The 17,060-nt window shown below is 38.8% G+C and overlaps 1 protein-coding gene across 3 annotated transcripts in view; it reads right to left on the bottom strand.

Moving 5' to 3' along the window:
* The window catches only part of ralgps2 (Ral GEF with PH domain and SH3 binding motif 2), a 138,263-nt gene that overhangs the window by 70,199 nt on the left and 51,004 nt on the right, over window positions 1-17,060 (bottom strand). For all 3 annotated transcript variants that reach the window (XM_062977770.1, XM_062977768.1, XM_062977771.1), the window contains 5 exons: window positions 11,925-11,975; window positions 8,499-8,582; window positions 7,906-7,995; window positions 6,084-6,176; window positions 2,213-2,339 (listed from right to left, as the gene is read on the bottom strand). In XM_062977770.1, the coding sequence (XP_062833840.1) occupies window positions 2,213-2,339; window positions 6,084-6,176; window positions 7,906-7,995; window positions 8,499-8,582; window positions 11,925-11,975 (445 nt within the window). The remainder of the gene's footprint in view (window positions 1-2,212; window positions 2,340-6,083; window positions 6,177-7,905; window positions 7,996-8,498; window positions 8,583-11,924; window positions 11,976-17,060) is intronic.

The following is a 17,060-nucleotide window of genomic DNA, read 5'->3' as shown; positions in this document are numbered from 1 at the left end:
ACAAATTCTGTGTGATGACCAAAATCCTTCCAGAATTCATCTTTTAGTGGCTGCAGCTTCTACTCCATGGTTGTTTAGTAACCAAGGAGAGTGGAGGGCATCAGAGATGCATCTACTGTTGTCTCTATAAGCTGCCAAGACCTCTAGAAGATCTTGGGAGATCTTTGCAAAATATAGTTTCATGCCTGGTTCAGAACCTGATGCTTCTCTGATGTCTCATGCACTCCACTAGCCATTAGACAGCTTTGGAGTCTGGGCTGCAGCAACAAAAAGATGAGGCTTGGAAGAGTGAGAGGGAAGATGTAGAGTACTTCCACTCCAGGGAACTTATATGCTATGTCTCCTGAATGCATGACCTTATCCCATCTATACACATAATAAAAGTTTAAAATGTGTATGTGTGTATGTGGCAGAGGTGTCCACTTACACAGACAGCTTCCCGCCTCCACAAACACCTCTAGTTCCCACTGAGCAGGAGACACCCATGGCCCTCCCTCCACTGACATGCCGGTTTTAGTGAGCGCCATGAACATGGAGCCCAAACCTTGCCAGTGTCCACAAACACAATTTTGCCCCCCACCCAAGTGAAGGCTTTCATGCGGGGACCATTTTATCCTAGATATTCTGTTTTTCCTCCAGAATGGACATCCTAGGGTTCCTTAATTTACATGACCCTGCCCACTGCCTCTCCCTTAACCCTTTCCTACCCTTTCCTATGGCACACAGTTAACAGAGGAATTGATCAGCAACTGAACAAGAGGTTTGGGGAGAATTCATCATGATTTATAGGAGTTGTACTTGGCTTACATCCAAACAGCACTGTTAACCCAACCAATGATGGATCTGGATCATACTTGCCATGGATGATGGGACTTGCAGTACCTTCACTGATACTGTGACCCAATCGAAAATGGACTGGGACCAAACTTGGCACAGAGAAGCCCCATGACCAACTGAACATACTGCAGGGCTTAGTGGGAATGGACCTTGATTTTGGGAGTTATAGTTCACCATTATCCAGAGAGCACTGAACCCAGTTGATGTCAGATCTGGACCAAACTTGGAACACAGACCCAACATGGCCAACTGTGCATACAGGCCTGGTTTGGTGATTGACCTCGGATCAGGGAGTTGTAGTTCACCCTTATCCAGAGTGCCCTGAAAACAGCTGACAATGGATCTGGACCAAACTTAAGTGATATTACCTAACATCCTAAAACAAACGCCTTCTTCTAACAATCCGGGCACCGCTGGGTCCCCAAGCTAGTATTAAAACAATAAAGAGTATATGTGCTTTGGAGTGACTTTACACATTATGACAACTATTTACATATTTTTCAATAAACTTGAATATTTGCAAAAATTGTTTCCACACACACATATGGCAAAGATACATTTTGATGTAAATATGCTATATTTTGCACAGCATGCAAGTTTTAGAGCAAACTTTTTTTTGTAATAAAGGCCAAAATACCAAAAAGACGACTGAAAGGTATAAATGTGTTCCCATATGTGAGAACAAAATAAGGGTACAACTCTATTCTGCTCTACTCTTTTTATCTCAAATTTAAATACACTTAGGAACTATCTTTGGGAGAACACAGATGTTTTCTGTTCTGACTGTTAAACCTTAAACACTAACATTCTCTTCCAGCTTCTTTCTTCTACTTGAAACTGAAAAGTCATAGGTTTATCATGGCCCTTGGATGAAAACAAGTTTAAAAATAAATATTTCAATTTTTTAAAAAAGCTAAATTTCACAGTGTAATAACTTACGTCTTGATAACTATACAGTTATAGGAAGTTATTTCATGTAACTTGTAAGAAGCTTTTCAAATGAAGGTGACATCTCAGTTTGTATCTGTGTGAAAGCATCACCAGATACTTTCACACAGTACAGCCAGTAAAGCAATTAAGGAAGCAATTGACATTTCAGGCATGAATAAGTGTCTGATGTCAATTTCAACACAATGTAATTCCCACAGCATTACATTTTGTTTAAATTTTAACTAGTGTTCTGGAAAATGAAACTATCAAATCGATACTGCACTCTGAAGAACACAGTGTTTAATAAGATAGTAATATAGTTAAACACAAAAATATTTTAATAAAAACATCCACTTTTTCAAAAGAAATGTAAGTTGTCCACATATGGTCCACGATAAAAAGTATTTTTATTTACACAATTGAAAAGATAAGGAGTTCATCTTACCTAAATAAGGAATACAAGGAGTCATCTTCAAGCTGCTAATATAATCTCTAAGTCTTTTATAATTATCTTCTTTACTCATCACATATTCCAACTTTTCAAAGGTAGTTTTGTCCTTTCGGCTCAGTAACTTTTTGGAGGAGAAGGAATCAAGAAATTGTTACTATGTAAACTATGTTTTTCTTCAAATGACAAAGTATTTCAACTTCAAACAAATTAAAAAGTTCAGATCCTTTAAACACTCCATAATAAGCCTATCAGAAAATTACCACAGCATTATTCTTGTATTATCTAATAGAGTAAAACAGTGCATCAGGGTACAGGGTGTTTGAAAAAGAACTCCCTAGTTTTAAGTATAAATACATTAAAACTAGGGAGTTCTTTTTCAAACACCCCATATATAATATACATAAGAAATAATAATAAAATTAATACATTAATTACATTATGTAACAAAATTTTTGTTTCTGAGTTATAAATATCATTTCTTAATTGGTTCTATCATAAAAACATGGAAAACATTTATTAAATTGCAAAAACTTTCTTTTGGCGAGACATTCTGCAGCACAGAATGCTGTAGTTTTTCAATGAATATCTCATACAGTCTCAACCAATTCAACATAGTTTTGTAGCATCCATAACATGACGTTTCCAGAGAATAACTACTACTTTCAAAATAAGTACCACACAGTTAAACAGGAAATAACATTTTGACACCAGGAACAGATTTTTTCAAATTTTGTTACAGTTTTATTAATAAAATATTCTTAATAACAATTTTAATATAAAGCATTTGTTTATTTCCCTCACTAGCACTGTAGTTGACTAGATTATTTCTGAGGTCCCTTTCAGCCCTTGGATTCTAAGTAGCAATAATACTTCAACAAAAGGCTGCTATCTCATTCAACAGGTTTGTTTCTTTAAAGAGCATTATAGTTTCCAGTCATGATGAAAGCATAAACTGCTCCTCTTTAAATGATTTCATGTTACAAATGAGACAGTCAGTTTGTGAAGGTGAGTTACGGTTTCATATAGAATTCTAAATGAATAATGTTTATAGAAAGCGGCCAAATTAAAGAATGGTTGAATGACCATGAACAGAAGTACCACTGAATACTAACTAGGAGTCTATTTAACAGGAGCAATGTAGGTAGATATGAAGAAAAACTAACCTCTCACACTTTTTAAACAGAGGGCCAGTTCACGGTTCCGCAGATAGTTTCTTTAAAAAATGAATGCATTCCTACGCACACTGCACATTTCTTATTTGTAGTGCAAAAAAACCATGAAACAACAATACAATATTTAAAATGAAGAACAATTTTAACCAACATAAACAAACCAGTGTTTCAATGATCAGTGTGACCTGCTTTTGGTTGATGAGATAGTCATGTTAATTAGGATTGTTGTTGTGTGCCTTCAAGTCATTTTGACTTAGGACAACCTTAAGTCTAAAATTTAGGAGATGGGTAAATGACTTCAGAGGGCTGCATCCAGCCCACCAACATTAGTTTGGGGACACCTGATTTAGAGAGTATATTTTCTGACAAAGTATACTGTATATCTGTGGTTTCAGATTAGACAAGAGTGAAGATGACCCGCATAGATATATTTTATGTAGAATCTAAATTCTAAGCCCTTGACAACACATTAAATTCTATCCTTTTAAGTCATTTTCCTTCTCTGCAGAGTATTAAAACAAAGTAAGGTTATAAAGAAATCCATAGAACCTTCAACCATGTGTTATCATTTATCCTGGGAATAATTCAAACTGGATGAATGTAGTATGCTAGATTACCAAAAATACCAAATTCAAAGCTTGATCCTTGAACGTAGGTATATTTCATCAAGATATCAGGATAAAAAAAATTAAAACTACAACTGCCAAACTTTTATAATAAACATGACAACACTTTGTGGCACCTTCAGAACCCACTTCTATAGAAACTAGAATCACTTAATAATCTGATGATCTGAACTCTACTCAACAAAACCACATAAAATTCTGAGACATACTTGGCAGCAAGCAAAATTATAAAAGAAATGGTTTTTGTCCATGTGTATGTGTATCACAAGTGCCATATTATTTAATAGAACCACAAAATGCCACAAAAATTGTTGGGCTCAGTTAGCCAAGGATACTGCCAAACCATTGTTTGAACTATTCTGTTTTGATTTTACACTCTTGTCACCAAACTTTTAAGTGCTGTTTAGCAGTGGAACTCTCTGCCTCAGAGCTCCTTCCTTGGAAGCTTTAAAAAGAGTCTGGGTGGCCATCTGTCAGGGGTACTTTGATGGTGTTTATCGTGCCTGGCAGAGGGTTGGACTAGATGGCCCATGTGATCTCTTCCAACTGTATTATTCTATGGTCTTTCTTGGTCTGGCCAAAAGTAAGTAATTTAGGGAAGCAATGATATTCAGGAATGTTGCTTTGAGAAATGTTGAGAAAAATAAGAGTTAAAAACAGGTGGAAAATGAAATAGATTATAAATTATGTATGGAAAAGATTTTTATAAAATGGTTCAAAAGATCGTTTTGAATAATAAGGTAGCAGGGAAAATCCCACATGTCTAGTGTTGAGTTTCTTAGACATCTGTGAGAAAGGAGTGGAACACTTCAAAATGCATCAACTTATTATTTATTATTCATGGATACGTCAGAAAGTCAACTCCAAACTTGCGTTGACATATCCACAGTCAATGCTGGAAACGGACGATGATTGCACTAGATCAATTAGCTTCCTGCCATTTTGATCGCTTGAGGTGGAGCAAAGCAACAGGGGCCATTTTTATCAGAGGCTTACTGTACAGCCACCACTCTATCTCAATTTGTATCCTCGACTTATCCATAGCTCCTAACAAAATACACAACTTTGGGTCACAAATCAGCTTTTGACTTATGTGATCAACTTATAAATAAGTGTCTGTGATAAATTAATCTCCTTCAGGATTTTTGTCCTTTTCTTTTTCATGCTTAATGCTGCCTCCTCGCTTGTTCGCAACTGTTAACAGTACTGCCTTTATGTGTAGAGAGAAACCATAGTTGTGGAATATAGAAGCAGTAGTCATGTGCACGAGATTCATTTCTCCCGTTTCATCCATTTCTTTCATTCCTTCAGAGGCACGGAACGGGTAGGCCCCTCCCGGAACGAAAATAGACTTAACACGAAAGCAGGCCTGCTTTTCGGAATTATAGTTATAGAGGAGACAAGGGGGATGGCACTCAGGGCAACATACCTTGCGCCACGGCTGAGGGCTAGGGGTGGACCTGGGGCTGGAACACGCTGCCTCACGCCCAAACTGCAAGGCAGCAGGTGCTCACGGTTTGGGTGCAAGTGCCTGCCAGGGCCTGCAACTGAGCGCTAAGTAAGGAGCGCTCCTTACTTGCCACTCAGCTGCAGGCCCTGGCAACAGGTACTTGTGGTTTGGGCCTACATGCCACATTCACAGCATGTGAATGTAGGCCCAAAGCGTGAGCGCCTGCCAGCAAATGCAGCGCGTTCCAATCCTGGGTCTTCCCCTAGACCTCAGCAGTGACGTAAAGTAGGGAAACGGCAACAGCACTAAAACTGGGGGGAAGGGGAGCATTGGTATAGGATCGCCCACCCATTGCTGCCAATGGGATGAAAATATTTGTTTTTTCAGACCCGGGACAAAAAGGTGCCCGTTTTGAGCGGCGCTCAAAAACTAAAATGAGGCCATACGAATGAAACAAACAGAAACAGATAGTGGTCCTATACAGATGCATGAGACTAGAAGCAATGCTTCATTTGCAACACAAACAATCACCCCCAACACTACTGCCACTTTTGTCACAATTTTCAATACCAATTCGTAGGAATGCAATTGTTCATTGGTCTGTGCAGTTTACTTACCGCCCATGTTTTAGTCAACCTGAAGATGGGAGCACTTTGTAACCCAGAAACCACAGCCATAAGAGCATGTAGATTATTTAACTCATAGAGTTTCTGAGGACAAGAATAAAACAGACTTTAATATTGAGCAATGTGTTTACCAGAATGTAAATTATTAATATGTTTTACAGATACACCAATTTAAACAAACAGACAGTACCAGTTGCAACTAATTATTTAGGCAATTAAAGATCTTGCAAATCATTAGCAATTCTAAGGAAGGGCAAAGCTTTATGGCTGTGTTGTTCACAATATTTTTAGGGCACATTCTAATATCCACCTAAATAGGAAACTGCAGAAAACTGGCTTTTCCATGTCCTTCTTTCAAAACCATCTCTAGGAGCTCCTGGTGTTGCAATGAGTTAAACCCTTCTGCGGCAGGACTGCTGACTTGAAGGTTGGATTGCCAACCTGAAGGTTGCCAGTTCGAATCCGGGGAAAGCGCGGATGAGCTCCCTCTGTCAGCTCCAGCTCCCCATGCGGAGACATGAGAGAAGCCTCCCACAAGGATGGTAAAACATCAAACATCCAGGCATCCCTGGGCAACATGCTCGCAGATGGCCAATTCTCTCACACCAGAAGTAACTTGCAGTTTCTCAAGTCACTCCTGATATGGAAAAAAAAAAAACACCATCCCTAAGAGCCCTTTTAAAACGTTCCCTTGAGAATCACAGACCCTATTGGATATGGCACACCATGATAATAGGACTGAATGGGAAAGGAGAGCTCATGCAAAACAGAGAGGCGCCTTCTTATAGTGGAGCAGAAAGGGCCTCTCCCTAGCTCTACCTTTTCAGCCTCCCACACCACAGCTTACTTCATTCAGCAAATACCTTTTAGATTGATTTTGAGAAGTAGCAGAGACAGAAATAAGTGGGAAATCAGCTCTTATGTGACTTTTAAGTAGACATATCAATTTAACTCTTTGCCCTAGATCAAGGTCACACATAAACATACTACTGCTCAATAACTTAACCATGATTAAGAACAGTATCACATTCGGTTGTTCACTCATTTTAATGTTGTATTTGGTTAGCTATACATTTGCACTGCAGTTAACATTGAAGAACGTTGAAAATAGAGAACACAGAAGGATCTGAGAGTGAGTGGGAAGGCAAGATGGAGAAGCATAAATGCACCACAGAATACCATTTTAATGCAGCACTTAATAAATCCAATGACTGGGCTGTTGTGTATAACAGGGTAGTGGAAAAACAGGAATAAGCTGGTGCAGAAGGAGTGGTTTGAGACTCTGGACTCAATGGGAACAGATTTAAAATATTATTTCAGGGAAGTGACAATGTTGGCTGGGCACGAGATGGAGGGGATACAATGGAGCAGACGTTGGGGTAGGAGTGGATCACTTGAACAGTTGGCTTAGGCATCATGGTAGCAGGGACAGGCTCCATGCATGTTGGGGTGAGGGCTTATGATATTCATGGGTTTTGGGTTGTTGTGAATTATCCGGGCTGTATGGCCATGTTTCAGAAGCATTCTCTCCTGACGTTTCACCCACATCTATAGTAGGCATCCTCAGAGGTTGTGAGGTCTGTTGGAAAGTAGGTAAGTGTTTATAAATCTGTGGAATGTTCAGGGTTGGAGAAAGAATTCTTGTCTGTTTGAGGCAAGTGTAAATGTTGCAATTGGCCAGCTTGATTAGCATGGGTTTTATTTTCACATTCACAAAGGTCTTGTGACCCAAATCCCTATGAAAGTGGAGGGTTAATTGCAGTACATTTCTAACTTGGATCTGAACATTAAGCCCCAAAATAGATCTTCTTACCTTAGCGGTTTTAATATAGTGGCTCAGAACTTCAGCTCTTATTTTTAATGTCTGTGCGTGAAGAATCTCTCTAACAACCCAAAAACTTACCTAAAAACAAAAAGGATGTGTAAAATGACACATAGAAAAGTCCAGGGAATAAAGTTGGGAGATGCTGATGTCATTACCCAATGTTTTCACATTATAAAAACCTTTAAAATACTTTCTTTGATTTACTGACAACAATTTATTTATTGACGACTAGCTTATGTATCCAGTGTTGTCCAGGTATGCATTTTAATGCTATATATGTAAGAATTACCCATTGTTACTTCGATGATTTTATGAATGGTCCAATGCATACCATGGCAATGCCAGCTACATAAGTTAGTACATTATATGAATGAACTTGCAAGTAATTTGGAAATAATTAATATGCTTCATAAAAATAACAACACAACCTAGTTTCATACATAGGCAGCCAAAGAGATTTTAAAAGTTGTGTCAAGGTTACAACAAGATTTCACAAAGGAAAGGGATAGAATCTTAAAATTATTCAAATCAAATGCTTTTAGGCATACAGTTAGAACAAGACATGCAAAATAAAAACTTACATGGTTGAATCTTCTTGTAAAGGCAACTGCATTTGGTGCAGAACTATATTTCTCCTTTTTATTCCAACCACAGCTTGAGAGTTCCTAAATCACAAATGAGAGATAATTTTAGATCAATCTAATAGGTGATACAGATGTCAAAATAGTGAGTTTTTATCTTTTATCAGTGAAGCAGAGCAGTATGTCAAACATAAAATTAGATTTTTCCTAGAGGTAAGAAGTAAGGCTGGGTTTAATGTTTCCAGATGAGATTCTTATTATTTCTTCTGCTCAGATTCTTATAGGCTCAGATTCAACCTTTAATAAGCAGCTCTTTTGAGAATTGGAGGCAAATAGCAACATGCTGCATAATCCTTTTTGAGTTCTAATCTCTAATATCTTTAATATAGTTAGAAAGAAATGATGGTAAAATTTTAACAAGAATTTATTTCCTTGGTTCTGTACTTAACCTGGCATTTTAATACTGTTAATTGTTTTTTTCAGTTTATAAATTGCATAAATTATTTGGGTAGTCTATTATGATTAGATATTACATGCTGGAAAGCATATACTGTCATTAGCTTGATTTGAACATAATGGAAAACTATAATCTGGCTATATGAATTTGAATCAGGGACCTAGAGAAGGCCCTTTCCAGTAAATTTTAGGGATCTCCCAGGTTCATAGAAAGATATTTGGTTCTTCAGATAACCTGGACCAGAGCCATATAGGATCTTGAAGGTCAAAATCAGCACTTTGAATTGTGCTTGGAAACGTGCTGACAGTCAGTGGTGCTGTTGCAACAGAGGTATTATATGCTCCCTGTAGCCAGCCCCAGTTAGCAGTCTGCTGCTGCTCTTTGAACCAACTGAAGTTTCTGAGCACTTTTAATGTAGAACGCATTGATGTAGTTCAACCAGGATGTAACCAAGGCATGTACCACTGTGGTCAGATCTGACTTCTCCAGGAATGGGTGTAGTTGGCGCAGTAGCTTTGACTGTGTAAAAGCACTCCTGGTCACTGCTCATACCTGGGATTCCAGGTTCAGAGCCGAATCCAGGAATATTCCCAAACTGCGAACCTGCGTTTTCAGGGGGAGTGTAACCCTAACACAGGTTGACTCCCTATTCCCAGATCTGTCTTATGACTTACTAGGAACACCTCTGTCTTGTCTGCATTACTTCAGTTTGTTTGCCTTCATCCAGTCCATTACAACTGTTAGGAACTAGTTTAGCACAGAAACCACTTTCCTTGGAATTAGGCGGAAAAGAGTGATAAGAGTTGGGTGTCATTTGCATATAGATGGCACCGCAGTCCAAAACTACGAATGACCTCTGTTTGTAACTTGGGTACTGCCTGCATTTTATTTTTAGCTAGGCCATGTCTATGGTATTAGGTACAGTAATTAGTTTTCTGCTGTTACTTAAGTTTTAGCTTCACATAGGTATTATGGATGTATATACAGGATGTTTGTTTGGTTTCTTTTTTCCTAATCTTTTTTTCCCTTTGTCCCAGTTTTGTGTGCTATTTGTTCTGATAAGATGGTGTAAGCTAATTCATAGGTTTCAAAATCTCTGACCACAAACTACACTTTTTAGCCTTTTTAGCTGCAGCATCACATTGCTTGCTCATGTTCAACTTGTTCTCCACTAAGACTCCAAGAACTTTTTCACATGGACTGTCGTTGAGCCTAGCACCACCCATCAGAGACAGTCAGAGACTGTGGAAGAATTGATTTTTTAACACGAAAACTCATCTTAACTGGTCTGTGGGAGCAACTAGTTTTTCTTGTTTTTAAGCTTTGTATTTATTAGATAGATTTTGAAAACTACAAACTAGCTCACACCATCTTATCAGGGTGGATTTTATGTGACTCAGATGGAAGGCATCCACTTCCTTCTCTTTCTTTAGTCAGGAAGTTATTGGTAGATACCTATTGCCATTGTAGAATCTCACAAACAATTCAATGGTAGATAGATGCTCATGTGTGAAAATTGCCTCTCTTAAAGACAATTTTTTTGAAAGTAAACTAGATAAAAACAGTGCTTTTATGTAAACTTTCAACTATAAAAAGAAATGAATTATTACACAACATTAATTTTAAGTTAAAAATCTTTAAAAGACTACATTTTAAAGTGGCAGCATTCATTCAGGTAAACTAAAATAACATTTGATATTTTACACACCATCTCCTTGATACATTTGCTTTTTCACGGGCCCTTACAATAATTCCCCTGTACTAGCATGAAAGCAGTATTTACAACAGAGGTACAGTGCTACCTTCTATAAGAAATTCCGTTGAGAAGAAATTTTTATGTTGAAAAGGTACATACACAATTAAGTATACCACAAACATTGCAAATCCTCAGTATGAGGTTTATTTATTTTGTATCAAAAGCATTGCGTAAATTAGTATAAAACTGATAAAAATCTTTTGACCCAAAATGGTATGAGGTAAATTAAGGACATATTCAGAGAAAATAAATAAGTTTGGTCAGGATTGTGTTAAGCAACTGTTTATGTCACAGTAGATGAAAGCCAACTTTTAAGGATATTGACTGAAGAACTGAAATTGCATGATTAAACAGAATATTTATTAATGAAGTTAAAGCTTTATCAAAATGAGAATTCCCCAAACTAAAGCTATGCACTTAGACCACTTGGGTATGTTTTTGTTTTTATGCCGTGGATAGAAGAGAACTCTAAAATCAAGCACATATGAAAGGCAATAGAATGTTCTCATTCTATTTATAGTTTTAGAAAATACAAAAAAGAACAACATACGCTTTTAAAAGTGTGACATTTTGGTCTCATTTGAGGATGGTTTACCTTCAGATCCAATGTTTTCTAAGTTTAATCATACAGTAGTATGTGAAAGTAATGCTTCCTCAGTTCTAGCCACCAAAGATTCCTACCATGCACTATCTGCTCTCCCCACTGTCCTTTCCCCCACTTCTAGGAAGAATGTCCGGCATTACATACTAGCACAGAAGAATAAGAACAGATGAGAAATTACAGTGAGTTAGGTTCACTAAGGCCTTTGGAACATGGTTTTTCTGCTTTGTTTTGTTAGCACAGAATATCTGCACATAACTCATTATTTTTTTCCTCTATAGTTGGACTCCTACTAGAAAACTATTGCATTCTCTTTCCAGCTGTCAAGAGTTTTTCAACAGTAAAAGAAAGACATATTTAATTCCACCATTATTCTTACTGATATAGATGTGTGTATGTGCTTTCAAGCCACCTGTGGATATACTAATAGTCAACAATATGAATTCATGATAAATCACAATTCGAAAGCCACTTGTTCTAAAACTGCCTATTTTATACATGAGAAATGGACACCAAATTCTATCAATACCAAAATATGTGTATAGACTGGCATCACTAGGATACCTGTCCCTACTTTACATAGATTCAATAGAATTTGCATGTTACACTTACCTCTGGTTGAATAGCTTTAAATACAGGTATATCCATTAGTGTTATCTGGCCCTTAAAAAAAGTTTAGGAAAAGTTAGAACCGTTTTTCTCTGAAATGTGTGCTTTAAGACTGGACTGTTTAATACTAGAAAAAGATATATCAGAACCAGTGTTGTAACTAATGCTGGAAGTCAAATTCAATACCAAGTTTGCCATTTTACTTTCATAATAATTTAAGAAAACTTTCTTGTCCAGAAATTTTAATCAAATAAATTTCATGTTATATTAATCTAAGTAGACTGATGGTTCACTTGTTGGTGATAAAATGCTTTGTGCTACCATATTACTATAGTAAATTTGTTATTACCAGTTAATACCCAGTTAATACGGTATACATTTGCTATTTATGTAGGAGCTGGAGTCAGAAAGCAGAAAAATAAAGAAGTCACAGTCATAGGTTTGGCATACTAACTCCAGTGCCTTGACCAGAATGCTAGCAAGTTCTATTACTCCATGTTCTGTTTCTCCATAGTCTGTCATTTCACTCTGGATGTGGAGTAAACTATAACTCCCAAAATTCAGGGTCAATCCCCTCTCCACATACTCCTCCAGTATTTTTTGTTGTTCATTGGGGGGGGGGGGGTCTGTTTCAAAGGGCTTTCTGGAAGTGGGAGCCATCTCGGAAATCACCCAAAAACTTAGATAGATACACACACACAAACATACAAGCACATTTTCACTTGTATTATACTAGCTGTGCCTGGCCATGCGTTGCTGTGGCTAGGACTTTATTTTTCTTTTCTTTTTGTTGTATGAACGTAGAGGCGTGGATGAGAGGTTGTGCTATCAATTTTCGAGGTTGTGGGGGGTTTAGTTTAGTTGTTTTGTCCGGTGCCGTGATTCCATTACCCATATATATATATGGTAGTTTATGTACCTGGCAATGCCCAGGTTAGGGATTATGAAAGGATAAATGTCAGAAATATTTGTTATTTGGTTTTGAATCTTATGAATGGCCCCACTACAAAATGTAGCTAAACTACAACTCCTATCGTTCTCTGTCATTGCCCCCCAAACCCTACCAGTATTTAAAGTCAGTCATGATGGGTCTGTGTGCTAAGTTTGGTCCAGATCCACTGTTGGTGAGGGGCACAGCATCTTCTGGATTGGGGGGCTACAGTTACAATCATGCTGGGACAATAACTCCCAAACCCCCTCTAGTATTTTCTGTTGGTCATGGGGGAGAGGGGTGCTTGTGTGCCATCATTAGTGTACAATGTACAATGCCATCATTAGTGAGAGCTACACAGCTCTTTAGATGTGAGAAATCTCTTGAAAGCCACATACAAACATAGATACACAGACACATACACACATATTATAGATGGATAGATAGTAGGCTTGTCCGATCGATGGAAAAAATGTTTCAATTCTCGTTTCTAAAGTAGGGGGTGCCGGCGCTTCAATATAGAAATTATTTCCGAATTTTTCACCCAAAATTTTCGGATATTTCCGAAAATTCGTAATGATTCTTAATGTTTCTAAAATGGCGGACGCGCATGCGCAATCGCCAAAAAAAAAAAAAAAAGGAAACCGGGGGGGACTTTTACAGGGCTCTCCCACCCTCATTTCTTGAGCTATCCTCATCAAATTTGGTACAGTGGGAGATCACATTCAACACTCTTTGCTCAACAAATTGCAGAACGTTTCCTGTCTCCTATGATTTTTGGCGAATTTTCATAACTTTTTATAATACACTATTTTTCAATATTTGAAGAAACCTGTTCCTGGTTTGAAAGTCTTATTTCCTGTTCAATTGGGTTCTTATCACTGTAAAAGTCCCTCTTCTACTTGTGTTGGATTAGAAACGCAGCACACGCCAAGCAATGCCTTGGCAGGAGTGCCACTGTCCTTTGGAAACTATAAATTGCCTTTGAACCTTTTGATCAATGGTGCCACTGGCTGACCTTGTGATTGCAAAAATGAAACTCTGGCTGAGGACTTTGGATTAGAAATGCAGCACATGCCAAGCAATGCCTTGACAGGATTGGCAATGTCCTTTGGAAACTATAAATTGCTGTGGACCCTCTACTGAATCAAATCAATGTCTGACTTTGTGATTGCAGAAATAAAACTCAGCCCAAGGCTTGGGAATAGAAATGGAGCGTGAGGGAAGCAATGCCTTGGCGGGTGCCCCACGTCCTTTGGAAACTATTTCTTCCAATTTACCCTTTAGGTTTGAAAACAATGTGTGTCTTTGTGATTGCTGCAATAACACTCAGCCCGGGGGCTTGGGATTACAAACGGAGCGGGAGGGAAGCAATGCACTTGCAGGAACGCAGACGTCCTTTGGAAACTATTATTTTCAAGCCCCCCCCCTTTCAGGATTGCAAAGAAGGGCTGATGTGGTGATTGCTAAATTCCAAAAAAGAAAACAGAAAGAAAACGTGTACTCCTCAGGATCACAGCCACCCCACCCCACCCACGTTTTTGGATCCTGCCAAAATATTTATTCACCAAAAATTACTGACAGTTTTTGTTTTGGAAAAAAGAATGCTGAATGGTTCTACAAAAATATATAGAGAAGTCCTTAAAATATTATAATCTATATATATATAAATGTTCTGACCATTTCTGCCTTAAAGTAAACAGCGAAACTAAACACCCAAAACCCACGAAACTTGGCCACAAAAGACATGGTCATCCCTGCTGTGTTTAGACATCAAAACCAAAAAGAAAATTCAAACTGGAAGTCACTCAAAACCCCCAAAAAGCGAAAACTGCACTGTGCGCATGCGTGGCGTAGCTCCCACCCTTAGAAGACATACATGCCTTTTCAAGCTTTTAAAAACATATTTTCTTAGAATTCTGTCAGTGACATTGCTAAAAGGACATAGACCTTACCCAGTCTACTTTTACAACCTCTCCATTTTAATCCATGTTTTTATTAGTTCTTGTCATTTGTTTTTATTGGCTGATGTTTAAATTTTTATAATTGTGCATGTCTTTTGTCTATTGCTGTGTTTTATATTGCTATTGTTTTTATTCGGGCTTGGCCCCATGAAAGCCGCCCTGAGTCCCCTTTGGGGAGATAGAGGCGGGGTATAAAAATAAAGTTGTTGTTGTTATTATTATTATTATTATTATTATTATTATTATTATTATTATTATAGTGCGAATGCGGGCAGGAGGAGGGAGGGAGGGCGAACAACAACTCCCACAATCCCTAAACGGTTACTGGGGACAATGGGAGTGGTAGTCTAAATGGGGACCCATTTCGTCAGACAAGTGCTTGATTGTGCTTCAAGAAACGGCCTCGCAGCCCTTCCGTGGGCGTCTGGTGAGCAAACTGAGGCATTTATGAAGTAATGGTGGCGTGGCTTTTTCCCACCCGGCTCTTCTGCCCTCCCTCTCTCCCCCCTCCTTCTCTCAAAGTCCCTGACTGACTTCAAAGAAAATAAGTTTTTAAAATGGGAGCGCCGTCGCCCCCAACTCAAATAGGTAAACAGGGCCCCAGCCGTGGGTGTTTTGGAATGGCTGTGGGTCGCTTTGGGTGGGGGAAGCGAGGAGAAAATAGTCACCATTGTTCTGGGGGACGGCTTCCTTGGCGTCCCGTTCGGAGACCTAGCACGTGGGCCCGGGCCAGCCCTCGAGTAGTGCCAAGGATTGTGTTTATGTCACTCTTCTCTCTGCTTGGGATACATAGGGCGCCCCATAAGTCGCCCTACATGTTGGGGGGGGGGTATTGTAAGCATAGGCCCCATCCACAGATCTGTATAAAATCCGCATTAAACTGGGTTATATGCCAGTGTGGACTCAGATAATTCAGCTCGGACATTGTGGACTATTAGCCTTGATATTCAGGGTTGTATGGCTATGTGGAAGGGCTCTTAATGTGCCATTAAACAGGGTTATAGGGCAGTGTGGACCCAGACAACCCAGCTCAGATATTGTGGACTATCACCCTTGATATTCAGGGTTGTATGGCTGTGTGGAAGGGCCATTAAGGTGCCTTTGAACTGGATTACATGGCAGTGGGGACTCAAGGCCCTTCCAAATAGCTATATTACCCATTTATAATCTTACTAGCTGTGCCCGGCCACGCGTTGCTGTGGCGAAGTATGGTGGTATGGGAAATTATTGAGGAATTGGTGATAGTTAAGGTAAAGGGTAAACATTTTCCCCTGACGTTAAGTCCAGTCATGTCTAATTCTGGGGGTTGGTGCTCATCTCCATTTCTAAGCAGAAGAGCCGGCGTTGTCCGTAGACTCCTCCAAGGTCATGTGGGATGACTGCATGGAGCGGCGTTACCTTCCCACCGGAGCAGTGCCTATTGATGCACTCACATTTGCATGTTTTTGAACTTCTGGGTTGGCAGAAGCTGGGGCTAACATTGGGGGCTCTCTCCGCTCCCCCAATTCAAACCTACGGCCTTTCGGTCCAGAAGTTCAGCAGCTCAGCGCTTTAACACGCTGTGCCATCAGGGGATATTATTTCCTAAAAGTTGTGAATATACAATATTTCTGTTTTTTTTTGTTTTTTTGTCTCTTGGAGGCAAGTATGAATGCTGCAATTAGGAAAAATGATTAGGATGTAATGGCCTTGCAGCTTTAAAGCCTGGCTGTTTCCTCTGAGTGATTTTTTTGTTGGGAGGTGTTAGCTGATTGTTTCCTGTCTGGAATTCCCTTGTTTTCAGAGTGGTGTTGTTTGCGATATTTTATGTGCTTCTAATGTCTGTGGCCCTAAGAAAACAGAGGATTTGCCAGTCTTTGATGATGGGAATACTTTGTTGGGAGGTGTTAGCTGGCCCTGATTGTTTCCTGTGTGGAATTCCCCTGTTTTCAGAGTGTTGTTCTTTATTTAGTGTTCTGATTTTAGAGATTGTATTGTTCTGTTTTATTATACCACATTAATTTTTATATATTCTGATTTTAGTGTGTTTGAATACTTAGAGCCAGATTGTATTCATTTTCACGGTTGACCGCAACACAATAATAATAATAATAATAATAATAATAATAATAATGATAGTAATAATAATGACTTTGGTAATACACAGTGCTTCACTGCCTTCTCAGCTTCCTTTCTGGAAGAATCCTTTCTTGGGAGGTGTTAGCTGGCCCTGATTGTTTCCTTTGTGGAATTTCCAATTTCACT

Source organism: Anolis carolinensis, chromosome 4 (genome assembly GCF_035594765.1).
Source record: "Anolis carolinensis isolate JA03-04 chromosome 4, rAnoCar3.1.pri, whole genome shotgun sequence".
Taxonomy (NCBI): Eukaryota; Metazoa; Chordata; class Lepidosauria; order Squamata; family Dactyloidae; genus Anolis; species Anolis carolinensis.
The sequence above is the reverse complement of the archived record's forward strand: the minus strand, read 5'-3'. Positions and strand labels throughout refer to the sequence as shown.